The 25036-nt window shown below is 41.4% G+C and overlaps 1 protein-coding gene across 2 annotated transcripts in view; it reads left to right on the forward strand.

Moving 5' to 3' along the window:
* Nucleotides 1-25036, forward strand: part of kif6 (kinesin family member 6) — a 261943-nt gene that overhangs the window by 197900 nt on the left and 39007 nt on the right. For both annotated transcript variants that reach the window (XM_029766851.1, XM_029766852.1), the window contains 2 exons: nucleotides 8597-8699; nucleotides 10414-10469. In XM_029766851.1, coding sequence (XP_029622711.1) covers nucleotides 8597-8699; nucleotides 10414-10469 — 159 coding nt within the window. The remainder of the gene's footprint in view (nucleotides 1-8596; nucleotides 8700-10413; nucleotides 10470-25036) is intronic.

Here is a 25036-nt window from a genome sequence, read left to right on the forward strand (position 1 = left end):
GTCTGGTTTGGGTAGGTTTCAATAGTCTCCGTGGGAATAACATCCTCTATACACTTCCTGATGAACTCAGTCACTGTGTTGTGTAAGCATCATTGATATTCTCAGAGGCTACCCGTAACATATCCCAGTCCACGTGATCAAAACAATCTTGAAGCATGGATTCCGATTGGTCAGACCAGTGTTGAATAAACCTTAGCACGGGTTCTCCCTTTTTGAGTTTCTGCCTATAGGAAGGGAGGAGCAAAATTGAGTCGTGATCTAATAAGCCTAAGGCAAGCCGGGGGAGGGCCTTGAAGGCATCTCGAAAAGGCAGGTAGCTGTGATCTAGTGTTTTTCCTAAGCGAGTACTACAGTCAATGTGTTGATAGAACTTTGGTAGTGTTTTCCTCAAATTTGCTTTGTTAAAATCCTCAGCCACAATAAATGCGGCCTCAGGATATGTGGTTTCCAGTTTGCATAAAGTCCGATGTCGTTCCTTGAGGGCCGTTGTGGTATCTGCTTGAGGGGGAATATACACGGTTGTGACTATAAACGAAGAGAATTCTCTTGGGAGGTAATACGGTCAGCATTTGATTGTGAGGTATTCTAGGTCAGGTGAACAAAAGGACTTGAGTTTCTGTATGTTATCACAATCACACCATGAGTAGTTAATCACGAAGCACACACCCCCGCCTTTCGGTTTCCCCTATGAACAGGGTGAACCTGATCCTAGCCCTATGAGGCCTGGTCAAAAGTAGTGCATTTGGAATAGGGTACCGTTTAAGACACAATCAATGTCTATTCACTGTGCAGCTGCGGCTTCCCGTGTCCTTGCCAGAGGCAAGATCCTAAACTTTTCCATGCACCTAGTAATGCAGGCCAGTTAAAAATGGCTGTTTAAATATATGTTTATGTTCTCTAAACTGTGAAAGATTGGGTAATGGTCGCTTAGATTTGTAATTAGCGATAGGTGGTTGCTTGTCTTACATTCATCTGGTTCCCAGATTGGAGTTTGGTGCCTGGATTGTTGGAAATGGGTCAACTCAAGCAATTCGCTATGTGGGACACTGGGCTGAAGGGACTTTTAGTTTTTATTAAGCAAATATTCAACGTAGTTCAGCGCAAAAACGTGGTAATTAACTGCATTGACCATAATCCATTGCACCTGTTCTTTTCTGCTCAGGCAGAAATGGATACGCCTGCTGTGTTAGGCTAGATACACAGAGACCGCATGAGAGAGAGATGTACACAACACAACAACTAGAGGGATAGAGACAGTTCATGAAACAGTTCATGAAATAAAGTATGCCTTATCTTCTTTGACGAACTAGTAGAAGGATTTCGTCAGACAGCTCTGCAGCTAGCCTAGCTAAATAGTATGACTAAAGAAAGAACAATATGGGGAGTACAGAGATAACATTGCATGGCTGCTACTGCCTAAGCAGAGATGAGATGATGACTTTATTTTATTATTATTATTACCGAGAGCCGTGCATCCCCCGAAACACAACCCAACCAAGCTGCACTGATTCTTGACACAATGCCCGCTTAACCCGGAACCGACCGTGCATTGCGCCCGGCACACCCACAGGAGTCGATGGGACAAGGACATCCCTGCCAGCCAAACCCTCCCCTAGCCTAGATGACGCTGGGCCAATTGTGCGCCGCTCCATGGGTCTCCCAGTTGCGGCCGGCTGCGATAGAGCCAGGACTCGAACCAGGATCTCCAGTGGCACAGCGAGGCAGTGCCTTAGACCACTGCACCACTCGCGAGGCCCTTTTATATTTTATTTAACCTTTATTTAACTAGGCAAGTCAGTTAAGAACAAATTCTTATTTACAATGACGGCCTACACCAGCAAAACCCAGACGACGCTGGGCCAATTGTGCGCCTCCCTATGGGACTCCCAATCACAGCCGGTTGTGATACAGCCTGGATTCGAACCAGGGTGTCTGTAGTGTTAACCTCAGAGGCTACCCGGAATATATCCCATTAAAGGAATGGAAAATAATAAAGTTACCAAATGAAAATTTAGTAATATACAAAACTGAAATGATTTCTTTCATAGTAATTTCATATTTTTCTATAGATGTCTACCCATTGTGGACATGACAGAGACAATGTAATATTTTCAATGTTATGGCAATTTAATTGCTTCAAATGCTAGTCCGTTATAGCCTAGTTCGTTAGATTGCCTGCCCCATATTTGTTATATATATATATATATAGATAGATATTTTAACCTATATATATTCCAATATCATTTTTTTTTAACTATCAATCTGTTTTTTAAACCAACAATATTTCTAAATAGGAGTGAGTCAGAAGCATGATATCATAACTCGTTTCTCCCGTTTATGGCACTGTGTGCATACGTAGACCTAAATGTCTGCAAAATACTAGGCTCTTGTCAATGGTGTCGTTGCCTATGTGCGAGAGGGGAAAAAAATATATATGGCTTTTTAGTTTGGAGGTGTGTCTCTTTGGTCATCTGACGAGGGGCGGATAGCCTACGAGGGGCAGATAGCCTACTCGAACAAGTGAAATGGTAGATTTGTGAATAATGAAAAAGCATTAGGGCAAAAGCCTCAAATATTTCAAAGCATTCTCAGTAGACCATTTAAAACCCTTTTATTCATAGTTTACTTTTTGTTAATGACCAGGATATTGATTAAGGGGAGGATAGGCTTTTAATAAAATTGAACGAAATGGGGGGAAACCAATTGTTGTTTTATGTTTCTAAATTCGAGATTTACAGGCATTAAAGCCACATCTCTCCTTCAATGTGCACTGTGCCTCATGGCTGGATAGGCTGTGCTTCCGATTTTACATGACTAACGTGCATTTGACACTTGCGCCTCCTCAGCACCAGCCTAAAAAAAGAGCCAGTCTTCTCATCTAAATTGTGTGTAATTGTTTAATTATTGATGTTAGTCCATACCTATGCATTTCAGTAGTTAGGTTTCCATCCAGTTGGCGACATCAGTGGCGGTTCTAGCTTGTATGGCTCCCTGGGCGAACCCCCTCTTCAGCTCCATTCTGTATTAACTGTCATTTTTATTCAGACATTTGGAACAAAACAAATAGATAATCATAACATTTAAAACTATATAAATATTAAAATATATACAGAAATAAGACTCATAAATATCAAAAAGACGTAACAAAGACAAATAAACAAATTTGTGTTGATTTGGCACTCGAGCATCAATACATTACCCATCCCCCAACACTGTCAACCAAGAGTCAAGACTAAACCAATTCACCTTGGTGGTGTGCAGACTGGTTTTATATTAATCTTAACGATTTCGGGCACAAACCAGAAAAAAATTCAACAATATCTATCAATCAATCAAATTTATTTATAAAGCTTTTCTTACATCAGCTGATGTCACAAAGTGCTGTACAGAAACCCAGACTAAACCCCCAAACAGCAAGCAATGCAGGTGTTGAAGCACGGTGGCTAGGAAAAACTCCCTAGAAAGGCCAAAACCTAGGAAGAAACCTAGAGAGGAACAAGGCTATGAGGGGTGGCCAGTCCTCTTCTGACTGAGCCGGGTGGAGATTATAGCAGAACATGGCCAAGATGTTAAAATGTTCATAGATGACCAGCAGGGTCAAATAATAATAATCACAGTGGTTGTCAAGGGTGCAACAGGTCAGCACCTCAGAAGTAAATGTCAGTTGGCTTTTCATAGCCGATCATTCAGTGTCTCTACCGCTCCTGCTGTCTCTAGAGAGTTGAAAACAGCAGGTCTGGGACAGGTGGCACGTTTGGTGAACAGGTCAGGGTTCCATAGCCACAGGCAGAACAATTGAAACTGGAACAGCAGCACGGCCAGGTGGACTGGGGACAGCAAGGCGTCATCAGGCCAGGTAGTCCTAAGGCATGGTCCTAGGGCTCAGGTCCTCCGAGAGTGAGAGAGAGAAAGAGAGAAAAAGAGAGAGCATACTTAAATTCACACAGGACACCATGTTTCATTGAAATGTACAGCTGTGTGTCGTCCGCATAGCCGTGAAAGTTAACATTATGTTTCCGAATGACATCACCAAGAGGTAAAATATATAGTGAAAACAGTAGTGGTCCTAAAATGGAGCCTTGAGGAACACCGGAATTTACAGTTGATTTGTCAGAGGACAAACCCTCCACAGAGACAAACTGATGTCTTTCCGACAGATAAGGTCTAAACCAGGCTAGAACTTGTCCATGTAGACCAATTTGGGTTTTTAATCTCTCCAAAAGAATGTGGTGATCGATGGTATCAAAAGCAGCACTAAGGTCTAGGAGCACGAGGAAAGATGCAGAGCCTCAGTCTGACACCATTAAAAGGTCATTTACCACCTTCTCGAGTGCAGTCTCAGTGCTGTGATGGGGTCTAAAACCAGAATGAAGCGTTTCTGTCACAAATAATGTTGTTGTGTTGAAGGGAGGACCAATACGCAGCGGGAATGTGGATACTCATCTTTTTAATAAAACACGAGCAAAGCATCCACAGGAAAAAACAATAAACACAACAATAAACAATACTCACGACAAGAACAGTGTGGCAGGCTAAACAAAAGCAGTGCTCACAAACAACTACCCACAACCACAAAGAAAAACACACACCTGTTTATAGGACTCCCAATCAGAGGCAACTAGAAACACCTGCCTCCAATTGAGAGTCCAGCACCCAACCTACACATAGAAAACCTACCTAGAACCTACACACAACACAAACCCACTGCCACGTCCTGACCAAAACTAATACAATTACTCCCTCTGCTGGTCAGGACGTGACAGTTTCGTATACATTGTTTGTCTTCAGGAAGGCAGTGAGTTGCTGTACAACAGCTTTTTATTACATTTTTGAGAGGAATGGGAGATTCGATATCAGCCAATAGTTTTTTATAGTTTCTGTGTCAAGATTTGGCTTTTTCAAGAGAGGGTTTATTACTGCCACTTTTATAGTTTGGTACACATCTGGTAGATAGTGAGCCGTTTATTATGTTCAACATAGGAGGGCCAAGCACAGGAAGCAGCTCTTTCAGTAGTTTAGTTGGAATAGGGTCCAGTATGCAGCTTGAAGTTTTAGAGGCCATGATTATTTTCATCAATGTGTCAAGAGATATAGTATTAAAAAACTTGAGTGTCTCCCTTGATCCTCGATCCTGGCAGTGTTGTGCAGACTCAGGACAACTGAGCTTTGGAGGAATACTCAGATTTAAAGGGGAGTCCGTAATTTGCTTTCTAATGATCCTGAAAGCCATCCTCTCTTGGGAAATGCTGCTTTTTAGTTAGCTTTGCGACAGTATCAAAAAGACATTTTGGAATGTTCATATTTGAATCAATTAAGTTGGAAAAATAGGATGATCGAGCAGCAGTGAGGGCTCTTCAATACTGTACGGTACTGTCTTTCCAAGCTAGTCTGAAGACTTCCAGTTTGGTGTAGTGCCATTTCCGTTCCAATTTTCTGGAAGCTTGCTTCAGAGCTCGGGTATTTTCTGTATACCAGGGAGCTAGTTTCTTACGACAAATGTTTTTTGTTTTTAGGGGTGCGACTGCATCTAGGGTATTGCGCAAGGTTAAATTGAGTTCCTCAGTTAGGTGGTTAACTAATTTTTGTACTTTGACGTCCTTGGGTAGGCGGAGGGAGTCTGGAAGGGCATCTAGGAATCTTTGGGTTGTCCAAGAATTTGTATTACGACTTTTGATGATGCTTGGTTGGAGTCTGAGCAGATTATTTGTTGTGATTGCAAATGTAATAAAATGGTGGTCCGATAGTCCAGGATTATGAGGAAAAACATTAAGATCCACAACATTTGTTCCATGGGACAAAACTAGGTCCAGAGTATGACTGTGGCAGTGAGGAGGTCCGGAGACATGTTGGACAAAACCCACTGAGTCGATGATGGCTTCGAAACCCTTTTGGAGTGGATCTGTGGACTTTTCCATGTGAATATTAAAGTCACCAAAAATGTGAATATTATCTGCCATGACTACAAGGTCCGATAGGAATTCAGTGAACAGTGAGGAACGCTGTATATGGCCCAGGAGGCCTGTAAACAGTAGCTATAAAAAGTGATTGAGTAGGCTGCATAGATTTCATGACTAGAAGCTCAAAAGATGAAAACATTATTTTTTTTTTGTAAATTGAAATTTGCTATCATAAATGTTAGCAACACATCCGCCTTTGTGGCAGGTGAGGACTCATTTAGCACAGTAAATTCATCAGGCTTAAGCCATGTTTCCGTCAGGCCAATCACATCAAGATTATGATCAGTGATTAGTTAATTGACTATAACTGCCTTGGAAGTGAGGGATCTAACATTAAGTATCTCTATTTGAAATGTGGGGTATCACAATCTCATTCAATAATGGCAGGAATGGAGGAGGTCTTTATTCCAGTGAGATTGCTAAGGCGAACACTGCCATGTTTAGTTTTGCCCAACCTAAGTCGAGGCACAGACACGGTCTCAATGGCAATAGCTGAGCTGACTACACTGACTGTGCTAGTGGCAGACTCCACTAAGCTGGCAGGCTGGCTAACAGCCTGCTGCCTGGCCTGCACTCTATCTCATTGTGGAGCTAGGGGAGTTAGAGCCCTGTCTATGTTCGTAGATAAGATGAGAGCACCCCTCCAGCTAGGATGGAGTCTGTCACTCCTCAACAGGCCAGGCTTGATCTTGTTTGTGGGTCAGTCCCAGAAAGAGGGCCAATTATCTACAACTTCTATCTTTTGGGAGGGGCAGAAAACAGTTTTCAACCAGCGATTGAGTTGTGAGACCCTGCTGGAGAGCTCATCACTCCACCTAACTGGGAGGGGGCCAGAGACAATTACTCGATGCCGACACATCTTTCTAGCTGTTTTACACGCTGAAGCTATGTTGCGCTTGGTGACCTCTGACGGTTTTATCCTAACATCGTTGGTGCCGACGTGGATAACAATATCCCTATACTCTCTACACTCGCCAGTTTAAGCTTTAGCCAGCACCATCTTCAGATTAGCCTTAATGTTGGTAGCCCTGCCCCCTGGTAAACAGTGTATGATCGCTGGATGATTCGTTTTAAGTCTAATACTGCGGGTAATGGAGTCGCCAATGACTAGGGTTTTCAATTTGTCAGAGCTAATGGTGGGAGGCTTTGGCGTCTCAGACCCCGTAACGGGAGGAGTAGAGGCCATAGACGGCTCGGCCTCTGACTCCGACTCGCTGTTGGCGACTCGCTGTCTGTGAAACTATATATTCACAGTGTTATGAAAGAATTGTGGTTTATTTGGTAGCATATCATTGTGATTTTACTAATTGCATTACTACTATTTCATAGATTCCCCCGCTCCCCCTACCTCGGGATTCCAGTGGGGAGACCTGAGGTCAACCTACCCCTGCCCCCCTCCCCATCTCGTACTTATTAGTGGGAGACCTTCCCAGGCAGTAGCCTGCCTAGCTCACAAACTAGAATCAGGGCGCCCACTCTGACAAGGTTAATTTACCCACTGTCCCACATGGTGACATGATATCATTGACGTGACATGCAAATGAGCAATAGAAAACCGATCGCGCAAATGTCACCATTACACATTTTTTGGTGCGGGCACCCCATGCCGCCCCCGGCAAGATGCCGCCCTGGGCGGCTGCCCATGTTGCCTATACCTAAATTCGCCAGTGGGCGACATATTCTAAAATAAAAACAATATGCACATTTTCCCACCAGAGATGTTTTTTCATCAAATTGACTGTTGCAGATAAAAAGCTGTGTGGTATGACATAATGCACATAAAAATACCTTTTGCGGTTAAATTCCCGAATAAAAAAATACAAGTTAAATGGGTTTACATCACATTTTCAACTCTACTGATGGTTTTGTCACCAAATATTGTTTTATATAGCGAGTGTGCCCACTCTGGTATTTACATTTTAGTCATTTAGCAGATTCTCTTTTCCAGAGCGACTTACAGTAGTGAATGCATACATTTCATTTCATGCATTTTGTTTTGTATTATTATTATTTTTTTGTACTGGCCCCCCATGGGAATCGAACCCACAACCCTGGCATTGCACACACCATGCTGGCGTTGCAAACACCATGCTCTACCAGCTGAGCCACAGGGAAGGCATGTGTGCTCTCGCCAACAGCTCGCAGATACTGTATAGTCTACATGAGATTATTATGGACAAAAGAGCGAGTTTATTTTTATTTGTCAAATGGGCAGCCAGAATAAGACCCTTGATATTTTTTGAAAAAGAACATCAAGCTCATTTCAACACCTTGTGAAAATGATCATCATTTATTTAATCTGTAGCCTAATAAACTGCATGCGTGACCTCAACTTTACTTTGATATGATCGTTGTTATATCAATATTTGTGCATAAAAGCATTTCCACCGACATTTCAAGCATCAATGAATTTTACAGACACAAAAAGATTCCACCTTCCGTATTTTGTTTTGTCGACATTTAGTTTACCGACAAATGTTCTGTTTCCATCAAGCCTGTCATGAATTCTTTTATCCGAAATATACTTTACTCGCATAAAAAGGTTGGATGGAAACCTGGTTAGTGACTATGACTGCCATGTGGGTATACTGTATAAAAAAATTGGGCATTCATGATTCTTTCTCTCCATTCTTCTTCAGCGTCCAAGCTGTCGATGGGCAAGCAGGAGGCTTTTGAGATCTTCAGGAGAGACCATGAAGACCGGCTGACCATCGAGGACAACAAGGCTCTGCTCAAACAGAGGTCAGAGGGCAAGGGGAGGCCTTGTTGGGAACTTCAAATTCAGTTTACCAGCTGTTCCTAGTTTTTAATCTGAAAGTTTGCTACGGTCGATAAACTGTGAAAATAGATCGATTGCACTTGAACAGACTTTGAACTTATCCTATGTGCATAGAAATTGATAGTAACTTGATTTATCCTCTTGTGAACTGAGTTGTACCTCTGTGAAACGTATGAAATATTTTGAGTGTACCAGGATAACAGTAACCAAACTAATTTACAGAATGTTGCTGGGTAGCGGGCTCAAGGACAGTTTAGATCTGTACAACAAGAGAGCAATAAGCTTTTTGAGATGTTTTGCTGTCTGTCCACTCTGTTTGGAGACATTGTGGGTCAGGATGCACTCCCCTCCATATGTAGACAGTGAAGCTAACATTTCTATTTTGGCTCTATACTCCAGCATTTTATATTTGAGATGTATCAAATTAGTCGATAGTACAGAATGTCACCTTTTATTTAAGGGTATTTTCATGCAAAGCTGTTTTACGATTTAGAAATGAAAGCTCTCTATGTATCTAGCCCCCCTTTTGAAAAGTTTGAAGTGTTTGGACAAATTCACTTATAGTGTATCAAAGTAGTCAAAAGTGTAGTATTTTGTCCCATAGTTCTTGCAAGCAATGACTACATCAAGCTTGTGACTATACAAACGTGTTGGGTGCATTTGTGCTTTTGTTTTGGTTGTGATTGGATTATGTTTTGTCCAATAGCAATTGAACGGACTCGTGAAAGGAAAAAAAAGCTTCTGCCAGTTCATGTTGAGTAATCACTGTTCTGATGTCCAGAAGTTATTGTTGGTCATAAGAGACGGTAGCAGCAATATTATGTCCAAAATAAGTTAATTTGACTACTTTGATACAATATAAGTGAATTTGTCCAAGTACTTCTGACTTCTTCACATGGGGGGACTAGATACATGAAGTGCTTTCATTTCTAAACAGTAAAACAGATACAGTATGAAAATACTTAATATAGGGGACATTCTGTACTGTCGCCTCAAATGAAACATTTGCTCTGAAATGAAACATTTGATCTCAAATCCCAAATTCTGCATAGAGACAAATGTAAACGTTTTGCTTCACTGTCTAAATACAGGGGGAGTGTACATGAGTTCACTCATCTTGTTGATAGACAAGGACACTGAATAGTAGGCCCATACCACTCCAACTGCATATCTTTAGTTTTTCATTTTTTCTCCTCGCCGATCCCCCTTTTTTTGGTACAGACATGAATTGAAGGGGAGCGGAGCCCTGTTAAATGTGATGGTAATGGCTTTCTGTGTCAATCCCTTCACAAGCACATACTCTCACATATAATCACACTCACAGACACACACGTTTGTTTTACTGTCCTTGTGGGGACCAAACAATTGATTCTCATTCAAAATCATTTTTTCCCTAACCCCTAACACTAAGCCTAACTCTTATCCTAACCCTAACCTTAACCCCAAACCCAACCTTAACAGGAAACCCCAACTCCTAAACCCTAACCCTAATTGTAACCCTAACCCTAAAATATACTTTTTCCTTATAGGGACCGGCGAAATGTCCCCACTTTGTTTTACTATCATTATGAGGACTTCTTATGAACTATCCCTTTAACCTGACATGGCTCATGTACAGAGACAGAAACAGGATTTTGCAGGAGATTTTTGCCCACTGATATCTGTGTTTCTGTGTAGATTTGCTGAGGCTAAAGCATATGGGGAGGAGGTGAACGAAGCCAGAAACGGAGTCAGTAAGTCACATACGAGCACCATATACTAGCACAATCTTATAGCCACTCATTACGATATTACTCTTGTAAGTCATGACTCACCGCATACAAATTCGACGTATACGTACACTATATATACAAAAGTATGGACACCCCTTCAAATGAGAGGATTCGGCTATTTCAGCCACACCCGTTGCTGACAGGTATATAAAATCGAGCACACTGCCATGCAATCGCCATAGACACACATTGGCAGTAAAATGGCCTTACTGAAGAGCTCAGTGACTTTCAACGTGGCACCGTCATAGGATGCCACCTTTTCAACAAGTCAGTTCGTAAAATTTCTGCCCTGCTACAGCTGCTCCGGTCAACTGTAAGAGCTGTTATTGTTTATTTTTATTTTTTATTTCACCTTTATTTAACCAGGTAGGCAAGTTGAGAACAAGTTCTCATTTACAATTGCAACCTGGCCAAGATAAAGCAAAGCAGTTCGACACATACAACAACACAGAGTTACACATGGAGTAAAACAAACATACAGTCAATAATACAGTAGAAAAATAAGTCTATATACAATGTGAGCAAATGAGGTGAGATAAGGGAGGTAAAGGCAAAAAGGCCATGGTGGCAAAGTAAATACAATATAGCAAGTAAAACACTGGAATGGTAGATTTGTAGTGGAAGAAAGTGCAAAGTAGAAATAGAAATAATGGGGTGCAAAGGAGCAAAATAAATAAATAAATACAGTAGTCCCATGTAAGGGGGCAGTAGCTCTTTGCCTGCATCAGATTCACTACTGTCAGTGTCCATGCTAGCTGGGCTGACAACAAATGTAGAATTACTGATGCTAGCATTGGATGTGCTCGTGGAAGCAGAACAACTTGTGACGTCGACAGGTGCAGGTGTAGTCCTGCTGGTAGTAGCAGTACTACCAGTAGAGCTGGTATGTGTCTCTATGGACGCGGGCCTTAATTTTTTTAACCAATTATCCACTTTCGAGCAAACAGTATGAGCAGCAGCTACGTTTGGCTACATACGGACCGTTAGTTGAATTCCGGCGTGAGAGTAACGGTTAATGTGATAGGATGTTCATTATTTGACTAAGCTACCTGTATTTGACATTGTGTTGTTATTTCGCTGAACACTAGATGGTTTAATTTTATTTTTGGCAGTGAAACAAGGCTACTCAGGCGTGAAAGAAACCTCACCCAAATGTATAGCCCTGTTGGAAAATATAAATGTACTGTTTGAAAATGTGAGAAAAAAAATGTATATATAATGTATTACGTACCTCACTAATGCTCTTGTGGCTGAATGGAAGCAAGTCCCCTCAGCAATGTTCATCTATTTGAAAGCCTTCCCAGAAGAATGGAGGCTGTTACAACAGCAAAGGGGGGACCAACTCCATATTAATAACCATAATTTTGGAGATAGATGTTTGACCAGCAGGTGTCCACATACTTTTGCTTATGTAGTGTATTTGCTCTGATTTCATGCTCTTTCTTCCATTTGGAAATATAGCATTTTTACACAGCACTTTATACTTTTTATGATAGCCAAGTGGATCCTCACTCACATGCTAATAGTACCGTTTTATTGGTAGAAAGACCTTCTGAAGTGTGTGTGTGTGTGTGTGTGTGTGTGTGTGTGTGTGTGTGTGTGTGTGTGTGTGTGTGTGTGTGCGCGCAAGTGTGTGTGATTGCTGCCATGCATGTTTCTGAGAGGAAGTGAGTGTGTGGACTATGCTGTCTCTACAGCATATCCAGGGGTTGATGGTTCAGAGTGCATACTATAAATTGCATGCCGGAAATCGGTTTACTGTCAGGATCTGAAAAGACATAAAACTTGTTGTGTTTCATTGTAACCACTACCATTATCCTAATAGTAAACATGTCTGTGATGCAGGTTCCGTGAAACACTGTTCATTTACCTTTACATGAACTTTCCTGGAAACCCCAAGACGCTATCCATGGTACGTCCCAAATGGCACCCTATTCCCTATATAGTGCACTACTTTTGACCAGAGCACTATGGGCCCCCGTTAAAAGCAGTGAATAGGGTGCCATTTGGGATGCGCCCTATGATACCTAACGGTGAACAGAAAAAAACTGATCATTCTGCTTTGGGGGCCCCTTTTCCCTGAAGTGTCCAAGTGTCGCTCAGCACATTCCAGAACTTTTACAGGACCGGCGGGAAAGGGTGGCTCCCCTGAAGGCTGTTTTATGAGAGCTCGGTTAAGCACGCCCCTGCCTTCTCTGGGTTATGTCCCTGACAGGTAGGCTTCGGGTGCCATAAAGGTCCCTGGCACGGTCCCCGCTTTCTAATACCCATTTAATATCCATATTCCTCTATGTAGCTGAAGTACTAACAACCCTCTTTTTCAAATGGTCCTTAGCTGCACCAGATGCCAGACACCAGGTCCGGCATCTGGTGCCAAGGAATCCACCCCAAGTTTTAGAGCGCTTTTCTTTCCGTAATCCCTCGGAAAAGGATTACCTCAAACCTGTTCAAACAGCCACGAGCTACTGTGTGTTTTTATGACTCACTTTTGTCACAGTATAAAACATAAAACTTACTATGTGGTGTAAAACGCGTACACACAACCCTGTTCTAGAATGTTGGACCATTGGCTTTCATATTCTTCAGATTCTAAACTATTCCACATAGACAGATTATTGTGGCTCGGTAGCTATGGCTGTGTAGGGTGAAGTTGCACCTGAACACTGATCTTGGGTCAGGTTTGCATTTTCCCCACTAAGGGTTAAGGATTGGGGGAGGGGAAGCTGATCTTAGATCTGTACCTAGGGAAACTTCACCCGGGAGTGAATTGGGCTTTACACCACACAGCCAGCAATCATTTAGGAGTGATGACAGGAAATGAAAGGAATGCCGAGTTTCAGCACCAACAGCATCCTCTTCTCCGGTATTAATGCAGTGTGATTGCCTCACATTTACAGTGCCTTCAGAAAGTATTCACACCCCTTGACTTTTTCCACATTGTTGTGTTACAAACTGGGATTAATGTCAAAGTGTAAAAAATAAATGTATATTGATTTGATAAGTATTCAACCCCCTTAGTCAATACATGTTACAATCACCTTTGGCCTCATGGTGAAACCCCTGAGCGGATTCCTTCCTCTCCAGTAACTGAAGAAGGACACCTGTATCTTTGTAGTGGCTGGGTGTATTGATACACCATCCAAAGTGTAAATAATAACTTCACCGTGCTCAAAGGGATATTCAATGTCTGCGTTATTTTTAGTTTTACCTACAGTATCTACCAATAGGTACCCTTCTTTGCAAGGCATTGGAAATCCTCCCTGGTCTTTGTTGTTGAATCTGTGTTTGAAATTCGCTGCTCGATTGAGGGAGCATACAGATAATTGTATGTGTGAGGTATAGAGATGAGGTAGTCATCTCAAAAATCATGCTAAACACACAAGGTCCATGCAACTTATTATGTGACTTGTGAAGCAAATTATTACTCCTAAATGTATTTAGGCTTGCCATAACAAAGGGGTTGAATACTTATTGACTAGTGCTGAGCAATTAGTGCTTTTTGAGTGTGTTTTGGTTAGATTATGAAAAGATAATCACGGTAAAAAATTATTGACAAATGCACTTTGCATTATGTGGGTTGAATGCTGTAACAACACAGAATAAAACAATTAATAAAAGTCCCATGATGTTAGTGACTGCCCATTACTGCTTATCACTTATTAAACATCATTTATTCACATTACTTTATTTTAATAAAATATTTGTTTTATTTGATGACTTTATTTCAGATCTTTACCAAGGAATGCTTGGTTGGCTCCACCAAGTCTGTCCCCAACCAATTTGATTTGGTGGTTTTAAGCATTTCAAATAGCACTTTGTTGACAGCTGCTGGATGCTATCGTCCTCCATCAGCACCGGCCTTTACCCTACCTGCCCTACACTAAGTCTGAATTTGTCCTGCTAGGTGGCCTAAACTAGAACATGCTTAAACCACCTGACCAAGTCCTAAAGCAATGGGAGTGTTCTCTTGAGAGATAATATGGTCGGCATTTGATTGTGAGGAATTCTAGGTCAGGTGAACAAAAGGACTTGAGTTATTGTATGTTGTTACAATTACACCATGAGTCGTTAAATCATGAAACATTCACCCCCGCCCTTCTTCTTACCAGAGATATGTTTGTTCCTGTCGGCGCGATGCACTGAAAATCCCGTTGGCTGTACGGACTCCGACAGCATGGCCCCAGCTAGCCTGGTCTCCGTGAAAGAGAGTATGTTACAATTCCGGATATCTCTTTGGACATGCTCTTGCCCTAATTTCATCGACTTTGTTAACTAGGGACTGGACATTAGCAAGTAATATACTCAGAAGTGGTGGGTGGTGTGCGTGCATCCGAAGCCTCACTAGAAGACTGCTCTGGCACCCTCTCCTCCGACGGCGTTGTTTTGGGTAGACCTCTGGAATCAGTTCAAATGCCCTTGGAGGTGCAGACAAAGGATCCGCTTTGAGAAAGTCATATTCCTGGTTGTAGTGCTGGTTGTGCTGGTAAGTTGACGTCTCTCTGAAATCCAATAGTTATTCCCGGCTGTATGTAATAACACTTAAGGTTTTCTGGGCTAACAATGTAAGAAATAATACATAAAAAAACTAAATACTGCACAGTTTCCTAAGGCCTTGAAGCGAAGCTGTCATCTCTATCGGCGCCATCAATATGCAAACATAACACACCCACATCAAACCACACCCCCAAGTCAGGTCTCGTTTGCCTTCAGTCATGGCTACTAGCATTTCTGAAGGAGCAATCTTCAAAACGAGGCCAAATCAGGAACTGCAGTCACCCTTTAACATGGTTTAGTTTAGTTAGAGCATAGATGTGATCCAACTGTTAAATTGAGTTTACACACATTATGTCTGAAAGTAACTGTCAAGTGTTTCCAGATTCATATGAAATATGACCAATAATGAATAACAATATTTAAATAGTTTTTCTTCCAAGAAATGGTAATTAAGTAGTAAAAATAAGCTTTTCTGTGTTTGAATGTTGTGGGTGCACCCCAACAACAGGAATGATGTGGGCGTATATCTTTCATAAAATATATTGATGACAAGTTCACAGTTGATTGGCTCAGCCAATGAGCCAACGTCGCATCACACATATTTGAAAAAGTCTGTTTCAAGTTTGAGGTGGGGTTTTGTAATTGTTTTTTCTCTCAAATGTATGCTTTGGCCACAAATACGAGTATAGGACGAGTCAACCAAATTATTTGGGTATGAGTTAACAGAATATGAGCTTTTATATATAGGTTGTTCTACAGAAGTGGTGTAAATTGGGGGTTGGAAAAAAATGCAAATGTGTTTACTATTTCTCCCAAACTTTCAGCCACACCACTTCGAACAGACATACAGTACCCTCCTGAATTATTGGCACCCTAGGTAAATATGAACAATAAAGGCTGTGAAAAAATGTCATTGTTGTTTATCAGCTGAATTCCTTACCACCGCACAAAATGTCTTCACAACTGAAACACATTGAAAAGTTGCAATAAAGGGAGAACCATGCAGAGTAGTGATACTTCTGATTAACCTTCTATTACAGGTACATTTTTGAAAGTCTATTTTCATACCAAATTAACAAAATAGTAAAAACATGATTTTTATTTACCAGATTTTCAAAAACTACATTTAATTTAGAGAAATATAATCCCTATTGCTTTCAGTAAAATGTTGATTGTATAAATCTGAAACTTGTTGATTGAATTACTTATGCATCTAATTAAATATATTGTTAGATGTTTTAATGAGCACTTTAATTATCTTTATTTTGGCAGAATAAAGATAGGTAAAGTGATTTTGGTGTGTGTCAATCATAGTGATAATTTAAGTACTCTAGATGGTTATAACCAGGGATGCCAATTTAGCAATTTTGTTGCTAGATTTAGCAACTTTTCAGAGTACACTGGCAACTTTTTTTTCCAAACAGCACCTAGTATGAAATTTAGCTACTTTTAAAAATGTATTTGGAACTTTTAGCAACTTTTGAAAAGTGACTCAAACGCTAAAATGTATTTTCCCTCTAATTGACACAAAAACAAATTTTCTCTGTCACACACTCAGTCACAACACACGTGCCTGGCTGCAAAAGTGCATTGTGAGTGACGTCAGCATCAGGCGCTCAGCTCGTGCACAGGGAGCAGCAGGCCAGCAGCAATTTCAGCAAATTGAAAATCATTGTTGGCTGACTGCAGCAGCAGTAGTATGCGTTCGACGAGACAAACCCAATGAATATAGTTGGTCACAAATGTTTGATCTTGAACAGAACTTACAACATCAATCAACATGTCTCAATCAAAATTGTACAGCCAGAAGTACAGAAAAGAGTGGGAGTCTGTACCTGAATTTAAAGGGTGGCTGAAGCCAGTAATTGGGGATGATTGTTGGGCATACTGCGTACTGCAAATCAGATATGCTTGCAAAAATGTTTGACATCAAAAAACATTGTTTTTACAGCAAAGCATACAAATAAATCAAAACCGTTCAACCCCACAACGCAGTCTACATTACCACAGTTGGTTAAGAAAGTGGATAACTGCAAAACTATGGCCATGGCCATTACGGAGCATTGTTCGCTGCTAGCATGCGACCATTTGGGTATGGCTTGTAAAGCTGCCTTTTCAGATTCTGTGGCAGCAACAAACTTCCAAATGCACCGCACCAAGTGCACAGAAATGATTAGGGGAGTACTGGCTCCTTATTTTCTCAAAAGAGTAACATCAGATGTGGGGGATGAGAAGTTCAGTCTCCTTTTGGATGAGTCAACTGATGTCAGTGTCTCGAAATACCTGGGTGTGGTGATTCGGTATTTCAGTACTAAAAAAAGAACTGTGTGTCCACATTTCTTGGTCTGGTTGAATTGGAGGGGGGCGATGCCAGATCAATAGCAAAGGTGGTAGTTGAGTTTCTTGAGAAGTGTAACCTTAAAAAAGAGAATCTTCAGGGTATTGGCACTGATAATGCGTCTGTGATGACTGAGGTGCACAACGGGGTGCACAAGATTTTAAAGGAAGAATGAGCATTGCCCAATTTGGTACTCATCCGCTGTGTGTGCCATTCTTTACAATTGGCTGTCAGTGCAGCATCCAAAGAAACCATCCCTAGGAGTGTTGAGTACTTAATCAGGGAAACCAACAACTGGTTTTCGATTTCCCCAAAACGGCGCGAGGCGTACAAAGCAGTGTATGCCACCATTAATTGTGGCTAGAAACCTCTGCAGATCACCAAAGTGTTTGCCACACATTGGCTATCGATTGAGCCTGCAGTAACTCGTATATTGAGCCAGTGGGAAGAACTGAAACTCCACTTTGAGTTGACCAAGGCCAGTGAGCGTTGCTACATGGCGGATGTGCTCCACGCGATGTACATGGACAAGACCAACTATGTCTACCTGACATTCTTGAAATCAATCCTGTCCGATGTACAAGTTGCAGTGAAGTCATTTGAGGGAGAGCAAACAGATCCTGTCAAGCTTTTGGACAATCTGGTACACCTCTTAACATCAATTTGCAGCAGAGTAGTCAACCCTATGGCAAAAATTGATGTCCTGAAGGATGCCATTGATGGACATCTCAGTCCATCACCGTACCTTTTCGAGAGCACGGTGTACCAACTCAGTCTTGCGCCAGAGGACAAAATGGTCTTTCGGAGACAGTGCATCAACTACATTGTTGCTTTAAGCAAGGAGCTGCAAGCAAGGCTCCCAGACAACCTTGAAGCCTTGCGAAACATGGCCTTGTTCAGTGTTAAGGAAACACTAAAGCACAATAAAGGCACCACTGAAATTATTAAAGTAGCTGAACTACTTGGATACCAGCCCCAAACAATTGATAAAATTGTTTCCCAATGGAGAAACATCCATCTGTTTAGGTGGGACTCAACTGAAAATACAGTCGAGTTTTGGAGTGAAGTCAATAACTACACGGACTCTTCCGCGTCAAATCCATTTGAAGAACTGTGCAAAGCGACACTCGCTGCCCTCTCCTTGCCACACTCAAATGCAGAGGTTGAACGGTTGTTCAGCCACATGAGTGTGGTCAAGTCAAAGTTAAGAAATTGAATGTCACAGCACACTCTCAACTCCATACTCCTGGTGCGGTATGGACTGAAGCTGGCTGGTGATACCTGTTACCAGCATAAACTACCAAGTGAAGTTCTGCAGCAGTTTGGCACCACAGCAGCATACAGCTTTAAGGCCACTCCATCCTCTTCTGCTGGTTCCAGCTCCTTGACAATGCAGTTGGACAGTGAAGATGAAGAGGATTTCCTTGCCAATCTATGATTCATCATATTTACAGTACATATGCAAGGAGTGGACTTTCTGGAACTGGCGGAGAGACACAGCTGATGGTGGCAGTGTGTACTGCAGTGTGTGCGAGAACAGTGGCAATATCTGGAGGAAACCATTGAGCAGCTAGCCAGCCAAGCAGCACAGCAACCTGGAGAGAGCTGGAGAGAGATGCCTATTTGAGTTAAGTTGCTTGTTCAATAAGATAGCATATATACCTTGTTATTAGCTTGTACCTATAATTGTTGATGAGTTAGGTAGTATGTTAACTAACTACCAATACATTGCTTAAAACTATATTTGTTCAGAATGTGTAGGTTTACTAGTTAAAAAGAAAATGAATAAAATGTAATTGTTCAATAATTCAATGTGTTGTGTTTAAAAATAAATATGTGATCATATAAAATGTGTTGTGTTTATATTACTTTTACAAATAAAAATATATGATAATAAACAAACAAATCTAAACTAACAGATGTTAAATCATATTTTTCGCCGAGATGGCCAGTCAATTTGAGTAACGTTATTGTGTATTCTACGTAATGACGCAGTTTTACGTTATTACGTAATGACGTCATCGCGCAATGACATCACAACGTCATTTAGCAACTTTTAGCAACAAATTGACCTGCCTCTAGCAACTTCCCCTGAAAATGAGTTGGCAACACTGGTTATAACTTGTTTTATACTGAGAAAACATATAAACACAACATGTTTTATGAGCTGAAATAAATGATCCTAGACAAATCACAAAAAAACGTATTTCTCTCAAATTTTGAGCACAAATTAGTTTACATCCATGTTAGTGAGCATTTCTCCTTTGCCAAGATAATCCATACCAAGAAGCTGATTAAACAGCATGATCATTACACAGTTGCACCTTGTGCTGGTGACAATAGAAGGCCAGTATAAAATGTGCAGATTTGTCACACAACACAATGCCATAGATGTCTCACAATGCCATAGCTGTTTAGAGGGAGTGTGCAATTGGCATGCTAACTGCAGGAATGTCCACCAGAGCTGTTACCAGAAAATTACATTTTTATTTTTCTAACATTAGCTGCCTCCAATGTCATTTAAGAGAATTTGGAAGTATGTTAACTTTGGGTTTACACAACTGATGAATTTCTGCACAAACTGTCAGAAACCATCTCAGGGAAGCTCATCTGCGTGCTCGTCGTCCTCACCAGTGTCTTGACCTGACTGCAGTTCGGCATTATAACCGATTTCAGTGGGCAAAATGCACACCTTCGATTGCAATTGGCAACGTGGAGAAGTGTGCTCTTCACAAATGCATACTCACCAGACATGTCACCCATTGAACATGAAGATCCAAGAAGGCCCAACCAGAGCCCGGACTTGAACCCGATCGAACATCACTGGAGAGACCTGAAAATAGCTGTGCAGCGACGCTCCCCATACAACCTCCCCATACAACCTGAGAGTTTGAGAGGATTTTCAGAGAAGAATGGGAGAATCTCCCCGAATACAGGTGTGCCAAGCTTGTAGCGTCATACCCAAGAAGACAAGAGGCTGTTAAAGGTGCTTCAACAAAGTACTGAGTAAAGGGTCTGAATACTAATGTAAATTTGATATTTCAGCTATTTATTTTTCATAAATTTGCAAACATTTCTAAAAACCTGTTGTTGCTTTGTCATTATGGGGTATTATGTGTAGAGTGATGAAGGAAAAAAACAATTGAATCAATTTTATAATAAGGCTGTAATGTAACAAAATGTGGAAAAAGTGAAGGGACTGAATACTTTTCGAATGCACTGTTTATCGAATTGGCCACATGCTAAAATATCACAATATTTATTTTTAAAGGAACTAAAGTATACTGCTTCTCAAATTATGTGGGCAACTTTGATGGGAGGTGAGGGCCACAAAAAAAAGGAACTCCTCATGAGGGGCCGCAGTGGTTCGTGGGTCTGCGTACCCATATCCATAACCCTTATTACAAGTTTAGATAGCTGGCCGCTAGACTAACTTACCAATCTAAAAATGTAACTGACAGGGGCTAATTGAGAGACTGCTGATGCACAACCAATTTTCAAATTGCACATTGTGTATTCTATTATTCTAACTCTCAACAGTAAGTTGAGACCCCGACTGAGTTCGTAAAAAAACAACAAAAACAATTCAATTATTATTTGTATTTTTTTATTGGCCCACGGGCCCATCCCTGGTGTCGACTAATGCATGCAGTGTGGAACTAGAACCTTGAATATGACAATAGCTCATTTTGCATGTGGTCTCACAAAATAGCACAATCAGCAGGTTTGCCATATCTCCAGTACACTCCTATACAGTTTGATCTTTGTAGCGTTTGTGTGCGTATGAGTACTATGGAATATTTTTTTGTTTCTCTCTCTGTGTGTGTGCGTGCCATGATCAGAAGGCAGTTCACCGCAAACCCGGTGGCTGTGCTGAAAGTCACCTGCTTAGGTTTGGTGGCATGCACCCGTCACCCACTCTGAAGTGCCAGTGTACACTTAGCACCCTGGAATTTGGGGGTATCATCAGCGTTTTACAGTGGTTTTTCTGAGGTGTTGACACAGCTGTACACCAGAGGCGTCAATCACAAAAAAATTATTGTGATCTCGTCCAATGACGCCATTATGGAATTTTAAAGTTTGAAACATAGACAGTAGAAGCTCAGTTTCTTGGCTTGCTGTGTTGCAGAAATCATTCAGGTAGTTGGATAATCTGGTTCAGTCTGGATGACTTTTCAGGCAGGTTTATGGTCAGAACTGAACAGGTTTTGCCAAGCCACTGCACGTTTCTAAATCAATTCTATTCAGAACGCTCTGCTGTGCAAATCAAACACACTGAATTGAATATTGGCCTTTGTATTGGTATTTCATCAACTAAGGCATTGAATTCAAAAGACTCCTGTCCCTTGACCCACATTTTATTGCAATTGTGTAAAAATATATTATAAGAATTACTCAAGACAAAAAAGACCAAACAAGGGGAACAGAATTAGATACTCTCACATGTTATTATAATATTGAGGGCGTGGAATTGCATTTTTCCTACATGAAGGGCAGTGTTTATAGTGGAATGTAGTTACTTGCTTCTCCCTAATGGAAATGTGTGCCATAATATATTTAGCTCTGTCTGTTTTCCTTGCCGTTGAGGATGAGGAGCCGGGACATTTTAGACTACCTGTGCCTCATTGTGGATGCAGAACAACGAATAAACTTAGCATAATGTAGAAAGAGGCCTTGGTAAGGTTCGCCTCATGAGTCTACTTGGCATGAGGGTCAGTTACGGGGAGAAAAGAGTGAGAAAGAGATGTAGCTAGCTGAGACAGGGGTGCCTCAATATTCCCCGGTTACCGGTATTGTTCTTGGCCACCGCAATGGTTTTTTTCTGGAATCAAATCCTGCCAGAGACGCATATATTCCAAGCCCCCTGGCTCCAAAAGCACGGGGACAAAGCTCTATTTTTCAAGAGCGGTGGGTGATGTATGTCTTCTGAAGGAGAAGAAAAGGTGCGGGCCAGTTGAAAAAAAACGAGCGGAGTCCCCCGATCTCTTCGCCAGATGTGTAGGGATTTATGTGGGGCTGTCCTACAAATCCTATCTGCCCCCATCCTCTCCCACTTCTTGCGCCAAGGGGGTAGTGGCTCTAGGGTTTTTGTCAGGAGAGGAATGGAGAGGAATGCAACATCAGTGTGGCTCTAGAGCCAGACCATACAGGTACTCATCATGTCAGTTGTGGCCCCCGCTGCTGTAGTCTCTCCTCAACATTTTACAATCTTTTTATATGGATAAATTATCTTCTCAGCGGATTTCATGAAATGATCTACAGTATGTTTGATGTTAACGTAACTTACTGTCATGTTATGAACATTGTTATGTATTGTCTTGAAATAGAAATAACTTCCAGGCTTCTCTTGGAAAATCTTGGAGATGTTCATTTAAATGTATGCACTGACGCAAATGCCCCAATTGACTTATGCATCTGTGATGAATAGTCAAAGCTCTGTAGGCCTATGTGTGCATGGTGTTGGGGCCAAGAGCTCACTGTGGTCTTTCGTACGGCTGTTCACGTTTAACCTCCAGGCCACAGAAATTTGCAAATATTTGTTGAGGCTTTCAATTGGTAAGCTGTCCTTTATGACGACTGCCCGTCTCCCAACACGGCAAGGGGACCATGCAAGGGTTTGGAACGGGCCCTGGTGCTTTTCAGGCACATGTACAGCCCCAAATCTGGCTGGGGAGGGAAGTGGAGGAGGGGGATGAAGTGTGCCTCTTTAGGCAGCCAAGTGGCGCACTCAGCAGGCACACTGACTCTTGGAGTTGGATCACTCTTTTTCCAACTTCACAAAGCATGTGATCCTGAAAGAGTGTTTCTCATCTGTCAAGAGTGTGTGTCTGTGTATGTATCTGTGATCTTTGACGTTGTCTGGTTTATACAGAAATATAAAATCTTGTCATTGTGAAGAACCAGGGACAGCAAAGCAGTCTGCCTGTTAATGGAACATTGAAGAGTCCACACACTGTGTATAACACAGAATTATACACAGCTAAAAACGTCAGTCAATCTGTGTAAATGATTGATGTTAGCTTTTTCCACGTGTCAAGTAAAGAGGATATTCTTACAGCCACTTACACACAGAACAAAAAACATAGTTCTTCAAAATAGTTAGTCGGCAGAAACATGAAGATTGTCATCATTTGTTTATTTTTTTTCTCAAAACTGCTGTCTCTTTCCCAGTGGGCAAAGCTGGTTTAAATAATGTCATAATGACCAGAAATTATGTAATTACAAACCGATTACAATACAACTGTTTGGAATCTGGTTGTAACAACGTCATTGCAACTAGTTTTGCCTGCTGGGCTCCCTTTTTCTATCTTGATGTAGTGTTGCAGGCTATTAGATAAGCACTTGACCACTTTACTCTTATTGACCTCTGAGAATCCCTGGTTGATTCTCAGATGCTCCCCGCCATACAGAATCCTAAGCAATTTAACTTGCAGTAGGCTATTTGCCGGTTTGCATTTTGTAGCATTTCACGTCGTTGTCAACACCATCTTCATAACCTGTGGTCGTATGGTCTACTTACTCTTTGATACATAGCCTGTATAATGGATCTTGAAGGATGACTCAGCCTCAGCTGTGTAGGAGTTGTTGAGGCAGTAAGCACAATGTGTTTCAAGAGCGCTGTGCTACTCTGCTTTATTTCTTAAAATATATCCGCTGTACAGTATATTATATAGCTATCGGTAGGCAATTTAGTCACAAACCTCTCTGACATACCCCCAAATCCCATTAGAAATTATTTGACATGTATGCTATTTGCAAAGTAAATTGTTACTTTTTCTCTCAACAAAAATGTATGCCTGCATGACTGTAGTCGCTTTGGATGACAGCGTCTGCTAAATGGCATATGTTATATTATGTCAGCATGTTACTGTATCCAACATAGTAAGGCCTCCCTTCTCATCATGTTATTCTCAGTGCTACATGTTGTGACTCCTACTTTCTGGACTCTACAGCTAAGATGGGCTGACTTTTAACCCCACTATGGATTTTGTATTACCTTTGAAGGAATTATTGGTTGTGAACGCATGCCAGATCTTATAACGCCTGATAGGTAGTTTGCATATCAACTAACCACATAATTTGTTATAGCAATCTGGTGCCCGATGGCACAGTCGTTGCAAACACCATGCTCTACCAACTGAGCCACAGGGAAGAACATGACATGCAACAATTGATGCATGCAACATCTGAGCAGGGGAACACGACCATTACCTTAATCACGAGTCATGAAAGGTTTGCGCTTCAGTAGGAATCCTCATTTTAAGCACTGCAGCAGTGTTTTATTTGTGTTTCTCGTTTTGGCCCCGTATAATGGCTATTGGATGGGTCTTGAAAAAGAAGGGTCAATACTGCAAATATTGACTCTGCATCAACTTCATGTAATTGTCAATAAAAGCCTTTGACACTTATGAAATGCTTGTAATTATACTTCAGTATTCCAATGTAACATCTGACAAAAATATCTAAAGACACTGAAGCAGCAAACTTTGTAGAAATTAATATTTCTGTCATTCTCAAAACTTTTGGCCACGACTCTACACTCCTCTCTCCACCATAGTGAGCAACACGTAACCCAAACCCTTACCTTACCCCTTACCCTAAACTGGGTTCACATCCTAACTCCAATCTCACCCCTTACCCTAAACCGGGTTCGTATCCAAACCCCAACCCTACCCTCGCCATACACTGAAACAGC

Source organism: Salmo trutta, chromosome 12, assembly GCF_901001165.1.
Source record: "Salmo trutta chromosome 12, fSalTru1.1, whole genome shotgun sequence".
NCBI lineage: Eukaryota > Metazoa > Chordata > Actinopteri > Salmoniformes > Salmonidae > Salmo > Salmo trutta.